This window comes from Pezoporus flaviventris, unplaced genomic scaffold (genome assembly GCF_033815535.1).
Source record: "Pezoporus flaviventris isolate CSIRO_AGI_PZ_B2104156 unplaced genomic scaffold, CSIRO_AGI_Pfla_v1 ptg000031l, whole genome shotgun sequence".
NCBI lineage: Eukaryota > Metazoa > Chordata > Aves > Psittaciformes > Psittacidae > Pezoporus > Pezoporus flaviventris.
The window spans coordinates 45959172-45977543 of NW_026892579.1; the positions used below are offsets into that span (position 1 = coordinate 45959172).

Genomic DNA, 18372 nt, shown 5'->3' on the forward strand with positions numbered 1-18372 from the left:
ATGACTGTTACCACGATGCCCTTTCTTCAGATGAGCTGTGGTCACCATGTTTTCCCCACAGTGGGGCTGACAGTGAGAAGATGGCATATGTGGGGCCCCACAGCCAAGATGGCTGCTGGCATGTGAGGTGCAGTCATGGGAGATGTGGGTGCTGTGTGGGTGGCTGTGCCAGAGCAGTATATCTCATCTGGGAGAGCAGCTTTTCTGAACCACATCCTGAGCCTGATCCAACATGGATGTTGGAGGTTAGATTTTTGGAATGAGGCTTGGGTGATGGGGTTTGCAGAGCTTAAGGCTGGAAATGTTGTCTGGGCTCAGTGGGTAGGTTGTGACAGCCAGCTGTGGTGGGTCACTGCAAATCGGGGAATATACAATGGGCATGGTCAGCATCCTTGGCTTATTTTAGTGTAGCAGAGGCTGGTTTGGCCACGACTGCATCTGGTGGATGTTTGGATGGCCTGTTGGAGGGACCCTTGGAGGGTCTATCTGATGCAGACACAAAGGAGTAAGGAAACACTTGCACAAGGGCTCTGGGGGCAATGTCAAGGCACTGGTGGGGTTGCACAACACGGGTTCCATGCAAGCATAGGCACATGTGTGTCTGGGGAGGTGGTAGCTCAAACAGTGCTGTGGTCCTTCTCCCTGGATTTTCTAGAAAATATTTAGAGCTTGATCGGGATGTTCTGGTCAGGATCTGTGAATGGGCTAAGGGAGGAACAATGTTGCACTTGGAAGCCAAGTGACATTCCTGTGCCCTCTGCTTGATCATTGAAGCATGCTAAGTATTGTGGTTTCAGTCAAAAGAGCGCCATGCTGAAAAGCCAGATGAGACTTGTATGGAAAGGAGCTTCTTGGCAGCCCTGAGCTCAGGGGATATTAGGAGTTGGTTGCCTCTGCCCAGTGCAGTGGAGCTGTGGGGATTTCCCAGAACTAGATCAAGGGCTTCCAGCAGTGTAGCCCAATTGAACTCAGCCTCCCCAGGGATAGGGGCTGGTTTGAACTGTGTCCTGCCATGGAAAGAGGGGAAACACAGCTGGGGGAGGAATCCAGCCTGCTGCTTTTGCCACCACCAGAGGCAAGGGGGGAGCAGGGATGGCAACTGCTGCTTTTGGGCAACCGCCACCATTCTTCACTGTGTTTTTCAGTCAAAGCCATCGTTCCTTATTCCCTAATGAATGTGAGCATCCCACAATGGCAGGAGCGGCCTGCCTGGCTTTCCAGGTGCCAGACCTACCCACAGTGGTGTGTGAGGATATGGCCACTGTCACTGTCTCCTCACCTTGAGTTTGCCCACCAGCAGCAGTGAGCTTGTAGAGCAGATGGTTGCCTCATGTCTGATGCCATGTGTCTTCAGATGGTTTATTAACTGTGACCAGATGGGATGGGGTTAGAGAAAGCTGATTCTGTTCTGAGTTCCTTAACAAGGGCTGGATCATACCCATGGCATCAAGCTGTATGGGTTCACAATCACATCACAGTGACTTTGCCTGTTGACAGACTTGTTTGAGGATGTTACAGCTTGACACCTTGGGATGGAGATGGCAATATATTCCCTAATACACAGTGGTAGGTTAGAGTATATGCAGATATTGAGTTGGTTTGAGTGTGCAGGCAGTTGCCTGCCTATGGGGGTTGTGAAGCTGACAGCTCGCTGACAATGGGTGCTGTCTCTGGTTGGCTTCAGATAACTGGCTTCCCCACTGCTGGTTGTCCTTTTCTCCATCATTGCTTTTGTGCCAGAGGGAAAAATCCTTCCCCCCCGCCCCCCTTATTTAGTAGCTCAGTTAACTAAAGGGGGTTTTTAAGAACAGGAAACCCACAGCTCCTCATGTGTTTCACTTCTCAGCCGTCACATGTAGTATTTGAGTGAAAGTCCTGAATCTGTGAGGCAATTGCTGAAGAGGACAGAGAGGAAAGAGGGTGCTTTCAGGCACATTGGCAGTTACAGGGTGTTACATATGCTTAGTTGAATGCATTCAAGTTTAGTCTGCCCTGGAAACTGATTGGAGTGAGGTGGCAGATGCACCCAAAACAAGCGATGGTGTCTGGTAAGTGCTGTCACTGACATTCCCTTCAGCATCTGTTTTTTTCCCATGAATGGTGCCTCAGAGCTGTGAACTGTCAACAAGAGGTCCTGATCAGTGGCCTAAAACTTGGGAATAGAAGAGGAAGGATTGTCTGTCCTGAAAGGGCCAGGAGGAGGTTTGGACAATATGGCTGATGATTTATTTGGAGACTGTGGAGAACAGGAAGGTTTGCAAAGTTTCATTTGGCCTGGAGCGTCTCTATTCCTTCCCCTTCAAAGTCGCTCGGGCCAGTGCCTCTGCTCCCCGTGGCTCACACCACATCCTCTTCTTTCTAAATCCATGCAGTAACTAAAGAGCAATCTGCCCATTCCTTAAATCAAGAACAAGTCTGCAGAGGAAGCAGAAAGCTTTCAACCTTGTGTTCCCAAAGCTTGTCTGGCAGTATGCTTGGCTCCCAGTCGTTGTGCTGGCTCATGCTCTGGGAGCTCAGATGCTGTGGTCCCCCATTCCTAACACCATCACTCTTTTTTCAGGGTGGTGGCACGGAATACACTGAACTCTCTTTTCGCCTCCTCCCACACCCTGGTGAATCCTGTGCAGTTTGTTGTGGATGTCCTTTCAGATTGATGTAGAAATGATTGATTCAGACCCTTTCAAATGCAGACACTGATTTTATAGGATCGTCTGAGTGCACCTGGTGTGCTTCCACAGTGATATCTGATTGTGCTTGTTCTGTCCGGCCGCCTGTGCAGTGAGTCGGACACCTCTGAGCAGCTTCACCTGCCTCCTGGCTTTCACTCCCAGGAAGTGAGACCAGTGGAGGCTGCCCCTGACCAGCCCCAAGGTGTGTAGTGTGAAGTTATCCTGAGGAAAGACTGCTCTGACTACTTTCTTCTCCCCCATGCAATGCCCTGATGGAAGGGATGACCTTGCTTATTTGGACAATAGGCCTTCTTGCAAAAACTCTGGGGTGCTTTTTTTCAGCTTAAAGAATGTGATGTTTAATGGTTCAAGCATCAGTGTAGCTACAGTATTGGTTTTAGAAGCCAACTGAATCAACTTGGCTGCCTCTCTCAAGAATTCAGTAGCTTGCTTTCCTCTCCTCTCTCCCCTTTCCCTGTGTCCTGCTAATGAGAACTTGGTGGACACTGAAAACTATATATAGATGTGCCTGTACCACTAACCAGGTGTTTCTTGACTAATTCAGCAGAACTTTGGCAAAAGCCCATCTGGCACTGGCATGCCACTTTTGTGATTGTTTTCATAAAGAGCTGTAATGGAACCAGCTGCATTTCTTTGATGCTGCATGTGAAGGCCTTGTAGGATCCTGCACGCTCATTACAGAGAGCCTCAGAGCTGGATTTTGGGAGCTGGTGCATCACAACCTATGGAGGGGTTTCCCATTAGCCTCTGTGGGTTTTGACTGAAGTTACATGGATGTTGCCCACAAGAAAAGACTGACTTGCTTCCCTCTTAATGAGGCCTTTTGCTGTAATGCTGGCTGGTGCTTTCACTGTTCAACAATTACAGCCCACCAGTCTCAGGGCTGTGGACTAAGCAGGTATTTCTTGAAGTACTCACCTGAATAACCACATTTTTTTTGTTCTTTTCCCTTGCCCAGGGAGAGACTCTTCTGCATTTCTGTGATTCATTTGCCATGTGGTTAACTCTGGACAACTCACCTGCAGTGACTAAGACCAGTTTGTAGTGCACAACCCTTCAGCCTCTGTGACCCTGAATAATGTGAGCACAGAATGGGGTTTGCCCTGGCAGGAGAATGAGCGTGGAGAGAAGGGTATCACAGTTCCCAGGGATATACAGGCAGGTGGCTGCCGCTGCTGGGAGCGTTGGAATAAAAGGAAGAAGCACAGAGGACAGAACCCTCTGTTTCCACAGTACCCCCTGCTCAGTACCTGCTGGCTTCCTCTCTGGCAGCCAGCCTGGTGCTTCCTGGGGGGGTTCTGCCAATCCCACAAAGGACAGGAACTTTCCTCAGTGCATTCACTGGAGAGATGCTGAGACCAAGGCTTACAGGCTGGATGCCTGAGCTACAAACCCTTTGAGCGTGGATGAGAAGTTGGACCCTTTGTTGCTGCCTGCTGCCATCCTGCAAAACAGAGGCTGTGAGAGTTAGCATGTTTTCAGTGCCTTGATGACTAAGTGAGAATAAAAACCTGTAGTTTTAATCCTACAGTGAACTCTGGCGGTGCCACAGAGACCCATTATTTGCCTGGGAGGATGCTGCAAGTCAAATGAGATGTAATCTTTTATCAAAGGACTCCTTTATTTGTGCTCTGTATTTCTTTACTGTCGTGGTTTGTGATAGAGGCTCCTGGATGCTTCAATAACTTGCATAAAACTTTTATCAAAGTTCTCCCTGTGGGATGTAGTGCCTGTTTCTCTCTGGCTGTACCAAATATACCACATACTCTTGAGATTAGTTATCAGAATTTGCACAAACCAGTGCTGTTCTGCTAGCTAAACAGTTTCAAATGAAGGCGAAGACTGAAGAGTTTTAACCAAAATGTAGAAGCATTCAGTCCATGTGAAACAGGTTAACTAACTGTGTGCTTCAACACTGTCACTTTTCAACAGCCAAGTGACTTGGGTTAGGTGTTTCTGCTACATGGAGCATTTGAGTAAGCATGTAGAGCTCCAGGAATTCTGCCAAAGCAGGTTTAATACTCCTACGTATGCAAAAAAGCTGTGGTCTTGGAAAAAGCAGATGCTGTAGCAGAGCAGCCGTGAGAGCAGGGTTAGGCTGCACCAGGGGTTTTAGATAGATTTCCCTCGCTGCCAGTTAGAACAGATGTTTGAAATGCTGTGACAAATACTGCTGTGTTTGGGGGTTGTGTTGATTCTCTTTTCATCAAGCTGATGGGATCCAAACCCCACACTTGCTGAGGGTCTCTGAGAAATGCTGCTCTCAGGCTAACTTCAGGTTTTACTGTTTACTCTTGCTACGGATCATGATTATGCTGGGAATTTGACATATCATACAGGTTTTCTTCATGATTGACCAAAAAGATGCATCTTGCTGCAATTATCATCCTTCATTTAGCATCTCGAGGTGACTTACCCATATCTGCAGGTCTTGGCTGTCTGAGGGCTGTGTGCAGTCACTCCACTGCTGCATCCCTCCAGGCGGTGCGAGTGACTCCAGCCTGTGCTGTCATAGCATTGATTCACCCGTTGATTCCCCACCCATCCTGTCTCATCCTTCATCCTGGACCTTCTCACGCATTCATTAGAAGAACGCCTTTGTCCAGCTCCTGTTGTTGCCCCACCTGGGAGCAGGGTTGGTGTAACCCCCACCCCAGGCAGGTTTGTGCTCCTGGGCTGCATGGGTGGAGCTGGTGCAAGGCTGGAGCAGGGACCGACCTGTGCTTGAGTTCTGTGCCCATCAGCACGTGTTATGGTGATGAACCACCATGGGAGCATTTCCCAGGTGGAGGCAGGGTGCTGGCAAGGGGGAGCATAGCAGGGGTGTGCCGGAGGGGATGTACATGGGTGAGGGACTGGAAGAAAGGAGGGGAGCAAGGGCTGTAACCCTGGTTGGACTGTGCATTGGGTTTCTGCAGTGCTGACCCACATGTCTATGGGGAAGAGAGACCTTGGGTTTCAGCTTTGTGTGGCACATGTGCACACTGCCTGCTGCACTCTGAGCAGCACCAACTCCAGCAGGGTGAACATAGGTATTCTGATTGTTTAATATTTTCTGATGTTTCCTTTCCTTTTGAAGCCTGATTTCTTTTTGTGTACTTGCAGGATCAGCTATACTTCACAGGGAGGTCTGCAGTGAAGCTTTTGCTTGCATAAAGGTGTCTTTTTATTATTTTTTTAAACATTGGGTTCCCAAAGTGCTTCTTCCTCCTCCCCTTCTCCCAGTATTTATAATCCAAAGAGTCATTATAGTTGTTTATTACATGGTGGTTACAGTAGCTTTGAGCATGTGTGTGGGGATGTGTACACCTTGTTTTTTCCATTTCTCATCCCATTCTATTCTGCAATATAGAGCTGTTCTCACTCCCACCCCACAAACCTGTTGCGCCTATTCCTACCTCCTATTCCCTCCTTCCTGCCCCCTTTTAACCACTCATTTATAAAAAGTTTCTTGGTTTCTTCTAGGTGGAGAGACCCATTGTCTGTATGAAAGTGTCCGATGACCGCCTTAAATGCCCTTCTGGAGTGGAAAGTAGAGGCTAGGCTGATGCATCCTAGGGGATGTTCATCTGCCCTATCCAGGTGTCTTGGATGCTCAAGGTTGTACCAGGCAGCCAAGCAGGCCACAGGATCTGTTCCCAGTGTGTCTACATGGAACTGTCTACACCCTAACAGAAGTGGTTCTAAATGGGGATAGTATCCCCCATAGCCTCTCTGATGGAGTGTAGCTGCATGATCTTTGTGGGATTATCCCTTCTAAAAGTGGGTAGTGGGTGCTGTACAGCACTTCAGGATGTATAGAGTGGGTGACCTTTAGCATTCTGATCATATCTCTGGGCTTCTGGTTCTCCACATGTGGAGGGGGTGGCGCATGGGGTAGTGTTGGATAAGAGACCCTTTCCAGCAGGATGTGAGCTCATGTGACTCTCAAACTGGGATGAATAATCAAACCCAGGGTTCTCATGAGGCACATGACATTGCAAGGAAATAAGAAACATCATGTGAATTTTGGAGTACTTAAGATAGTCAGTTTTCAAACAAAAAGGCTTTTTAAGAGCCAAATGACCTAGTTGAATGAGGTAAGTATATAGCCTGGAGCTTGGACAGGGGTTAACTCTGCTCAGTGCATAACATCCCTCCTGACTCTGGCTTGCATCAAGTTTGTCAATCCTCAGCTCTTCAGCCCAGCTACAGCATTCTAATCCTTACTTAACCAGTGGTTGCTCTGATTGCTGTACCAGTCTCTGGAGGCCAGTTTATATGCAAAGGTGTGGAGGAGGGAACAGCACTGAGGCAGACCCACCAGACCTGAGCCCAATGGAGAACCAACTGGGCTGAATCCTTTCCCAAGATCCTAGCTTGTATGAGCAGGTGGTCTCCTGAAATATCTCCTCTTGCATTGATCCTGGGATAGAGGAGAATTGCAAATACAGCATCAGGAAGTATCTCAGCTCTCTTAGAGAACGGGAGATAAGGATTATATAGGGGAAGAAAGGGAGGTCTGCATTCCCACCAGAGAACCTCTGGCTTCTGGTTCTCCTGAGACAGACAAGGAATAAAGTGCCTATATTTGCACTCATGGGAGCAGAAAATACATCTGTGAGTGTGATTTCTGCCATCATCTCCCTCGCTGCCCAGGCTGGCTGATGCTTTCTACCACCACTTTCCTGTGTGTCACCCCTGCTGTAACACTCCCACTTCTTGTAGCTTCCATTGAACCTCAGTAAGCAGCTCTGTATCTGTTGGGATACTGCTTCATTTTGGGACCTACTTTGACATGTGAAATGGCTCTCAAAAGCCCTTTGATGGGAGCAGACTGTGGTCATTCAGCCTGAGAGAGCACAGCACACCTGACCTGTGAGGAGAGGGGCCTCAGCAGCTTGGTCAGTTCCTCCCCAGTCCCCACCAGTGACATTGCACCACAGTGGCAGCTCCATGGACCTGCAGCCAACAACCGATGCGAGTGTTTGTGCAGCAGCAGTGTGTGAACCTGTGTGTGCTCAGCAGACAGTGGCTGCTGTGCTCCCTGGAGAGGCCCTGAGCGTGAGCACTGCTGTACCAGGGGAGGGTTCTCTTCCCCCCGTCCCCCTCAGGCTTGGCTGGGAATGGATCCAGCAGCGGAGCTGGGAAGGGCTGCAGTGGCATGTGGCTGCCAGGAAATCTGAACCCTCCAGGCAGGTCTGAGGTTCGAAGGAAGCTGATTAGGGCTGCTCAGCTCAGGGTGCTAAGGGGCTTCTCCCTGTCCCATGCTCTAATACATCAGCTGTGTCACCTGCAATGTGCCCCTGACTCTTCTTGCAGATACAGACACTTGAGGATTGGGTAGGTTCATGCAAGCAGAGAAGGAAGAGGCAGAAGGCCTCTTCTGCCCAGATGAGCAGTGCTGGTGAGAGGGTGCACATTTTATTCCTATGTCTGTTCTTATTAATGTAACAAAGAGGGTCTTTAGACTAGGTCTTCCCACATTTCAGCTGCTATATAAAAAGCCTCTGGAGCATTTCTCGTTCATTAACGATGGGGGAATGTTGCTCACAAGAGCTATTTTGCATTGAGCCTGGGAAAATTGAGGTGGAGACAAGGATCTTGAGAGCAGAAGCTTACCCACTTCCACTTGCATGCTTCAGGAGTCATGCTCCATCTTGTGCTGTTTGTGATGCAAGGAACACCTGAAGCCCTGTTAAAAGCCCAGCCCAAATTCAGGAGTAGAAAGTGAACCCGCCCAGCTCCCTGTGATTAGAACATAGTCCTCTGAAGTGAGGGAGGTGGGTTCAGAACCCTGAGGCTGATAAAGGAAACTAGTTCAAGCACCTCATTTGCTGGGCAAGTTCCCTCACTTAGGAGCTGGCACGCAGAAGAAGCGGGCTCTGTCCAAAGGAGGAAACATTCCTGCACCACCTCACCAAGGAACACCAGCAGTTGGTTAAGCACACTGGTCTTCCCTACCGGCTCTCTGCCCCATGCAGGGTGGCAGCTTCCTGATAGCCTCTGTGTTCTGAAACTTAATATAGAATCTTGGGATTTGATTCACTCTTAGGTAGAAGCAATTGCCTCATCTCATTGACATGGGCATTGCAGTAGCAGGGAAAAGCCCCTATGTTAAACCACGACACCTGTACTGGCTCTGGAGTGCTGTCAACACCTGATGGTCATCCTGTCCTATGACTGGTCTTTCCATGGTAACAGTGCTGGTTTCTAACCTGATCTGATGATGGAAAGAGGGAGGCCTGGGCTGCTCTGCCACACAGGAGCGCTGACAGCCCAGGCTCATTTGGCAACATCACTCACACTGCAGCAGAATCTGCATTTGTGAAGTTCTCCCAAACCTCCCTAGCCCAATTCTACACACTAGCCCTTGAGGACCCAAGCAGAGCCCCAAGAGGGACATTGTATCTCTGACAGGAACCAAGTTTCCTCATCCTCAAGCCAAGAAGAACTTGATTTGGAAATCTTTGGGCAGAGTGCCTGCAAGTGTTCTGATATTGTTTACAATTACAGGAAATGCTTCAAACTATTCAAGACAGAGTAAAGCATTACCTGTAGCACACATTTATCAAAACATCAGTGTTGCCCATTGACTAATGAGACACTGGGATAACTTCAAATGCTACCACTAGCTTGGTATGACGTGAACCATTGTGTTAAATTGACAGATGTTCCCACCCTGTTGTGGGCTGGGACAGCTGAGATCAGATACAGTACGTGCTTCTTCACTTTCCTTCCTCAAGCAGCAACACAGAACTGCATCATCACTAAACTAAAAACAACCTGCTGCTGTTGGGATGCACAATGACCAGGCACCACAAGTTTCAGCATTGGAGCACCATGTCTGACTCAACTGCAACCACTCAGCAGCAAACTGCTTTTGACAAGTTCACATTGGGTTCTCTCTCCAGGTGCATGACTTAGATGCAATATACAGTTTTAATGACCAGTCACTAGATCTTAAAACACTTTTGCAGTTATTCTCTCAGCTTTATTTCCCTGAATGACACAATGGGAATTGTGACCTTGGTGTTTACCCACTTTCCTAGTATACTGAACATCAAACATTTTCAGGGAACTGATCGACAGATCAACCTAATTACCATGCTACTACACAGTGAGTCAGAGCATCTCTTCAAATGCCTGTTCCTTAGAGCAGAGGGAAAAGGAGTATCTACATTGGTCTCAGTCTCCATCAGCACTCTAAGCCACTAAGGCATTATGATCTCAAGACGCCTCAATCTTCCCCATACTCTGACGAAGAGGCATCAGTGGATCTAGCAATCAGGGATGGAGGTCATAGCATTATGGCTGTTCTCTCCAGAAGGGGCCAGTTGGATAGCTGAGTTAGTTTAATACCAAGAAGCAGACTCACTCCCCCTGCAGTCAGACCACTCTGACACCTGAAGCTAAAATCAGTTCTCAGAGCTCACACCATCTTTGCCCTCTCAAATGCTCAAGAACTCATCTTGGATCAAGTAGTGTAGAGAGAAGCTGTCATCAGGCTGGAGCCTTAACTGTACACCTGTAAAGACATTTTGTAAGACAATCTGAGGATTTAGGTGCTCAGAACTGACCTATGGGAACTTAATGATAGAACACAGGATTCTTCAGTAACTGACTGGTTTCCACCAGCTCACTATAAATCAGTGACTTCTCAAAGCTGAGCTCCACATTTAGCAGACGAGTCATGTAAAAGTATAAAGAATGGCTGGTTTCCTACAGGAAAAACACAAAACCAGATGTATTTCACACAGTGTTATTCACACATTTTCATTTTGATTTTTACAGTATATGCACGTGAACATTACATTATTCAATATAAGCCACCTGGAGTCAAACCTAATCAAACTGGTCCATAAACAATCTATATCAAAAAGCAGTACTTGAGCAAAAATTCTAGTGGTTCTACCCCAAAGCCTAAAATAGTAGAAAGGAAACCCTGTGCTTTTCACATTCCTGGATGGAATTTCTGCAAAATGATTTTAACATGTGGAAGATTATGTTCAAAATACTTAAAGCACTAATGGTGACAGTTACAGGACTGTTTAAATTTAACCATGGCATGAGTGCTACAGGGACAAAGTACTGGGACATTTTTAGTTTCTGCCTGGACATCCCTGAAAGCCCAACTTACGAGTTGATGGGAATGTCAGCTCTATGGATTACAACACCCAGCCTTTCTACACAGAATACAGAGTCACTGAGTAGAATTAATGTGTCCAAGGGAAGTGGCTCAAAATCACCTTTTGTGTGATCAGGGGAAAGCTCTGGCTCCAATGACAGAGCTTGTGCCTCTCGAGGGGAATTTTGTGAACTGCCATGCAAAATCTACTTGGCAATTCCAATTGTGCTTACCAAGAATAATCAGGCCCCTCCATGTGGGCACTAAAGGACAGATTCAGAAACTGGAAGCAGGCCAGAACAAACTTTCCCATTTGCCTATTGATGAGTCAACACTACAATTAAAAAATGCAGTGCCTCAGATGTATGCTTTAATACAAGTTATGTAAACCTGGTAAAAGCAGTAACACAAGAATTCCTTATACAAGTTTATACCACTACTGTTTTCCTTCCTCGTGATCAAACCCTACCGTAACACCTTTTTATTTGATCAATGCTCAAGACATTGTATTCAAACTGTCTTGGTTGATCAAAACTTTAGGTTAAGCCATCCAAATGAATGTTTTACACAAAATACTTACTTCAACAACGTACAAAGCACTTTCTTTATCTTTCAGAAACTGAATATACAAAGTAAGCTTTTTTCCAAAATATTTCCATAGGCAAAGCATTAAAAAGGATTTTAATTATACACATATGGTCACAGTTCTGCCTTAAAAAGATCATTGGGAAATGTACATAAGGCCGCTTGTAAATGTACATCATCTTTATGTTACTGTTATAATGTCATATGTCCAGAGAAAAAAATTGACAGTATCATACATATTTGCTTTATGCTGGGAGAAGGCTATTCAAAAATACAGTACTCTTCTGTACAAAAAAAAAAAAAAAAGCCACATTTATTAAGATGGAAGAAGCATTAGTTTCTGTGATAACCAAGTATTTCAGTCAATTTCTTACTATGCTTATTATCCTTAGAATTTGAACAGACTTGGTTTCCCCAAGTGTCCATATTAACAGAATCAACAGCTATGTTATAAACTAGAGATAAAAAGAAAGCCATTTCGTATTTCTGAAACCATATAAAGATAAAATTTAAAAAATCACTCTTGATTTGCTGAAATAAATTTACATTATACAACACTATATGCCGGGGGGAGAAGAGGGAATGGAGATATGAATATACACTAAAATGCAAATTTTTGTCCCAAAAAGGGGTAAAACAAATTACATTTACAGCATGAAGGTTTACAAATGTACATCTGTACAACCAAGGTAAGCGTCACTACTAAATTAGCAAGGCTTGTAATAAACATCAAAACAAGAGATTTGTTTTCAAACTGTAAACTTACACCTATTAACTACACGTATACAATGCATATATTTATAGGAAGCAAAAAAGCTATCTGAATATTTAATCAATCATGCTAAAATGTTGAGCTATCAAGTTTACTTTTCAGTGGCCCCTTTTCATCAATACCTATCTTGGTTTTGCATCTATGGTGAGAAAGCAAAATAAATGCTCAACACTTTCAAATCCTTACAATTAATTCTATATGCAAAATAAAAAAAAATACAAATCTCTACTCTTCCTGCATTGTAAAACTGACTGTAAAGTTAATACAGGCTTCACTCCTCTTCCAACAGTGTACTTTGCTGAATGGAAGTACCACCATCATTTTAATCCCTCTACTTCATACAACAATTAAATATATAAGTATATACAGCACTTTCATTTTTAATTGCTAGAGGAAACCTTAGGGCACCATTTAAAAAATACCTGTATCTACAGCAAGTGGTTAAAACTAGTCTTAAAGTTTCCTCTGTTTTGTTCATCCCTATTTTAATTTGCTGTGCCCTGTTTATTATTTGGATAGTATGTTGTGAACCACCAAAATACAACTTAACTTTTGGACATGTTAAATAATGTTTATGCAGCTGATCAATTTTAATCTGGTATAAAAGACTTCACACAAAAGGGAAAAAATAAGGATTAATTCTATATACAACTCTATAAACCTGTTGTGCTATGATGCTGTGTAGACCTACCAGATTGCAAGCCAGTGTATTAAAAGAATACTGTACTTTTTCCCTTTAAAAACTATTTCAGTGACTTTACAAGGTAAAAATTTACAAAATATGTGACAGCTATTTTGATACAATTACATCATATACAGGCATTCTGTGCTTTGCCAGCCATCCAATCTGATAGGTCTCCGCATCAGGGCTGGAGATATTTTTTTCTTTTTTTTTTTAATAATTCACTCCCCAAAAATATACACAAGAATAAAAATTTTACAAATGGATGAACAAAGTCAATAAATAGATTTTAAAAAATCAGAACATTTACAGTTAAGTTGTATGCTTTGATCATTCACAATTCCATTTTTCTTCCATTTCTTTTTGACTTTTACAGCATCCCGTTTGGTGGTCCACCAATTGGCCCCAGATCAGCACTGTTCTTCAGGTAATACTTTTCCAGCTTGGCCAGAATGTGTTTGCCATAGGTATATTTACGCAGAGTTGTGATGTGGGGTCGAATCTGGAAGAAGAAACATGTTATGGCTTCTTTTTTTTCTTCCCCTCAGAACTTACAAGGAGAAGTTACTACACTTTAAAAATATTATGTAAATAAGCAAAAAAGTCTGTAGCCTGTATTCCTGTATTTCAAACTTTTGGAAGTTTTTGGAAAGATGTCAATTGGTGACTTTGACTCACCAAACAACTGATGCACCTGTCACAAGAAAATGGATGGAGGCCTTTTGTGGGGGTGCCCTCTTGGTAACTGGGGAAAGCAGAGCTCCTACAGGAACATACAGAGGCCTTGGGTTCAATTGCCTTATGGCAATTATGGCAACATCACTTTTGTCCATGTCTGGATATTCTTAAGTAGAAAATGGGCCCGTATGTTAGGAAGGATAAGAATGGATTTATACCAGCAACCGGCAAATGAAAAGAGAAAGCTGTATTTCTTCTGTTAGATTAATAAAGATGACAGATACTACACTTTTGTATTAAAAGTATTTCCACAGAAAAGGTGATACAAAGGGAGGATATGAAATCCAGCTTGTGAAACTCCTCTGTGGATTTCCATGAGCTTTGTGCTCAGATACCCAAATGTATTCTGCGTTATCAAGCCCCACTGAATTTAATGTTTAGATGTGAAGTTCTAGATTACAGAACTAGTGAGTTTTACACCTAGAAGGAAAGGTATTCCAGCAGAAAAAACAGTATAGATAATTTTTCTGAACCAACACAATTACATACAAATATACCTTGTGCATTATTATCTTCCGCTGAGCAGGTTCAGCCATATCAATCATCTTCTGAACAACATAGTTGGCATACTGGTCCTTCATCATGGTGTATAAGGCACTGTGAGGACCATCATTCTGGCAACAGACCTCATCAATAAGTAAAGCTCGCTCAGCACGAGAAGCGTGAGTCACACATTTTTCTACCACATTGCTGAAAGACAAATGCATTCTGTGATTCAGATGTAACACTCTTAAGTAGCACTTTTAAATTTATCTGAACAGTTCAAGTGACTTAACAGCACTCCCACTCATGTAAAAAAAAATTAAAAAAATTTCCTGACAGTTAAGTCTCTTGTGGGAGCTCTTTCCACTGGTCCTACAGTGGATATACCTGACTTCAGGTTGCAGATGTATTCTACTGCATCTACTCTGGTTGTGGACTCTTTAAAGGCACAACAGAGAAAGCCAGATATGAGGCTTCCTGCTTTTTGAATAAAGGCACTTTTCAGGAGTGTGCCTGTATCAGATACTGCAAATACTTCTTTTTGTAGAGAAGGTCTGTCCTGTATTTCAGGAGCTGGAAAGGCCATCACTGCTCATCAGACAGCAAAGTGATTCTGGTCCTGTGTTTGTGCTTTAGAAATTACGCAAGTTCCAAGGAGAGGATTCTGAACAGTTCTAATTAGGCAAACTAAAATCCAGTTTGCATACAACTGATTTTTTAAAACATACACCCCCATAACATCAGTGTCTACTTCATGTTGTTGACAAGGTGAGTCTCACTAAATCATCCACAATGAATGCTGAGGTGGGGCTTCCTTATCAAGAGACGATACATACATTTTGGGAAAAAAAAACCCACTGCAGGATAAATTTTAGGTTCTGATTTCAGAGTAGTTCAGGACTCCTACAATAGTCTTTAAAACTTCCTGATGCATAAAATCTTTGTCAGGCTGAGCCACCACTTTCTAAGGCTATCTTTTTATACTTGTAAATTGCATGGCTGGACTGTTAAGACTTTCCCAGCTTATCCAACAAGCTTATCAAGGAAGTCCCAGCGTACCAAGCAGGTTCTAGGAAAGCTTTTCACCTGTCTCTGGGGATCTTCACATGAAGACCTGGAACTTATTCCCTGCATTTGTACAAGATGAACAAAAACCATCTTATAAATGCATGGAGTTTTCTCTGTTTTGCTACAGAACAGCACTTTCCCTTCCCCAAATCTAATATAAAAATACCACTAACATTCATCTCTATAAGAATATGAAATTTCAGGAAAGTTACATGACTGAAAAAACCCCAACCCCTTTTTGTAACACAACAAATCCAACACTACAGCTTTAGAAGTCAGGGAATCTTTAAAATATGAAGGCTGTGCAATACCTGGCAAATTTGTGCTGACTGAGAGCTAGAACTTTTCCTCTTATTTCTGAAACTATTTTACTCTTGTCTTCAGGACGGCCATGCTCCAGTACATGTTGAATAACGTAATTTCCATATTGATCCTGAAAATAAGATTACTTCAATATTCTTTTATGTTCATAACAAGCAATCCACACACCTTTTGTGTATTTATATAAACTTTCAAATTACTATTTCCACAGATATAAGGAAAAACACAATAATGTCAACATTACAGAAACAAAGTGATATAAGAAATACTGCATGGAGAATTACTTAAACGGACCACAAAATTTATGGTGCCAAATGTAAATAAACTGTAAACCCAGCATTTTGCTGGAGTACCTTCTATCCTCTTACAGAAAGATGTTCTCAAAATTAAGATCATCATTCTTTAGCAGTCATAGCATCTCCCTGAACTTTGGTTCCCCAAGAGAGTTATGTTCTAACTAGTCTTGTATATTCAAGAAACCACTGAGAAATAAATTAGACTGAATATGTGTGGAAGGTCCTACTGAACACCAAGTCCCTTCCACTATTTTGATTTGATTCAATATTTAAATCAAATATTTGATGAAATATTTGATAAAATTTCAAAGCCACTTGTAGCACTCATTCTTTTCATCTGAAACCAAGACAGGAAATGATGCTGTCTTTTGTCCTCTTTTAGAAAAGATGCCCTATTTGTGTAGGAATATGCAACATTTATATTTTTCACAATTTCTGAAGAACACCTGAATCACGATAAACTACAAAAAGGCAATCTTTGCAATAAAAAATACACTAGCTCCATGTGTTTACAATGTGTATTTGACGCTACAGTCAAAAGTGTAAGAAAAGGGCTTTTTATGTCTTCTTTGCCTCCCAACTTCCAAATTCATTTTCATTAAAACTATAGAAGGAAAGAAAACAAAAAAAAATTAATGTCTACAAAACTCATTAGAGGCAAATGCATTTAAATTATTTCTTAAACTAAGAAATAGGAATAAATTATGACAACAACCAGCTCTGAAACACATTAAAAATGAACACACGCACTAACCTGCACTAGTTGTTCTGTGTGTTGATGCAATTCTTCTAAGACTGGCAAAGTCTGCTCAGCAGTACAGTGTTCCAGAATACGCTGAATTACTCTACAACCATATGGATGAGTTGAAAGTACAAATACCTTAAAATAGGATAACAAACTGGAGTTACACCAACTGACGTTTACAGTAATATTACCGTGTTCAAAATAGAATTGAACGTGCCAAGTACTTCTAGAAAAAAAGTTTTGCCTGCCAGTATCAGAATTCCATCTCCAGTGGAGGTCAGGAAAAGGTGAAAATGCAGGGTTTTGTGTGTCAAGGACTCCAGTAATTATATAACTAAAACCCCAAGTTTTCATTACAGCACATTTAGCTGTAAAGGAAACCCAGGAAGAATGACCCTTAGTCAGGCACTGTTCACCTTTCAAGCTTTCCTTTTAACTTCATAGTTAATTTTCAAATTTAAGATTTTTGACATTTATAAAAAGTTCAATTATTGTGGCTGATTTTCACCAATTTCACATTGCAGCACATACACTAGGCTCCTTCTTATAAACTTGTAAAGAAGTATTCAAAACATACAGTCAAAATCTTGCTTACTCCTTTTAATTGCTTCTGCAGAAGCCAGGTTTGTGTTTCAGGGATTATTTCAGAAGATTTGTGAGTCAGTACTGGGCAGAAATGAACATGGGATCTTGTCTGATTAGACACGGATCCAAATGATGCAGGAGAGTGAAAGAGATAAGTCTTGTTAAATTACATGACTGAAGTGTGGCATTTCATTGTCATTTGCCACTTCAGACTTGGAGCTGAGGATGGATGTCCAGTAAATAAACAGACACATTTTAGGCGGGGCTCTATTTACAGTTAAGAAACTGTGTTTCATCTACCCCATATACACTTCTGATGTAAAAAGACTCGACTTTACATACCTTGGTAAGCCATTTACTACTACATACAACAATAAATTCAGGTATTGCTATTGTGCAAAATGTGAGAGAAGGATATTGTAGATTTTATTAAGAAATACATTTGGCCATCCATTAAAGTAAAACCTAGTAATACAGCCAAGTTACTAAGATTTTTGCAGTTCTTCTTGAGACTATAAAAGTTTCAGAGTATTAAAATCTTACTTAGCTGCAGCATATTCTTTATTAAAATAAGATACTGTGCTGCAAGCTAACTTGTTTTGGAAACAAAACAAAACCACCAACCTTAAATAAACAAGTACCACCCTCCTTCACTTCACACTAGCCCATATATAGGTAATATTAGTATATTTCTTCAAAGTTATTTCTTTAATGATAGACGTTAACTGGGAAACACTGAAAGATGGGCTTGCAACAGAAGAAAATGGGAATTTTAATGAAAAATAAATGCTAGAGAGCAGCTGCTTTATTATTACATCAAAAATGACAATGTTGGAAGTTATGAAGGAAATTTGAAATGGCATTATCACAAGACTCAAACAGAAAGCCTGGCCTTAAAGCCAAATACTGTGTATGTATTTATACTGCGTCCACTGGATGTATTTATAATAAACCTAAACAGGTTTTCCAGAGCCTTATCTCTAAGAGATTCATCTTTTACAGCATTAACTGTCTCTGACAGCTTTTCCATTTTATTACTCCTTTTTCATCCTACTTAAGCTGACTGCAAAGCTTCAAACACTACCTTGTATATGCAAACGATGGAGAAAGATCTGCAAATCAAAGCAACCCTACAGAAGAGGAAACAAACTGTTGACACTACCTGTCCTTTAAATGCGTCAATGATGAACTGGAGTGACTGGGGTTGAACACACTCAATACATTTTTGTACAACATGGTTTCCATTTTGATCTTTCACACATTTCAGGACATGACCATCCAATTCTTTCACCATTTCGTT

The 18372-nt window shown here is 42.7% G+C and overlaps 1 protein-coding gene across 11 annotated transcripts in view; it reads right to left on the reverse strand.

Moving 5' to 3' along the window:
* Positions 1-12262: 12262 nt before the first annotated feature.
* The window catches only part of PUM2 (pumilio RNA binding family member 2), a 76838-nt gene continuing 70728 nt past the window's right edge, over positions 12263-18372 (reverse strand). For all 11 annotated transcript variants that reach the window (XM_061460895.1, XM_061460894.1, XM_061460896.1 and 8 more), the window contains 5 exons: positions 18235-18372; positions 16497-16622; positions 15437-15558; positions 14072-14264; positions 12263-13338 (listed from right to left, as the gene is read on the reverse strand). In XM_061460895.1, the coding sequence (XP_061316879.1) occupies positions 13207-13338; positions 14072-14264; positions 15437-15558; positions 16497-16622; positions 18235-18372 (711 nt within the window). In that variant the 3' untranslated portion in view covers positions 12263-13206. The remainder of the gene's footprint in view (positions 13339-14071; positions 14265-15436; positions 15559-16496; positions 16623-18234) is intronic.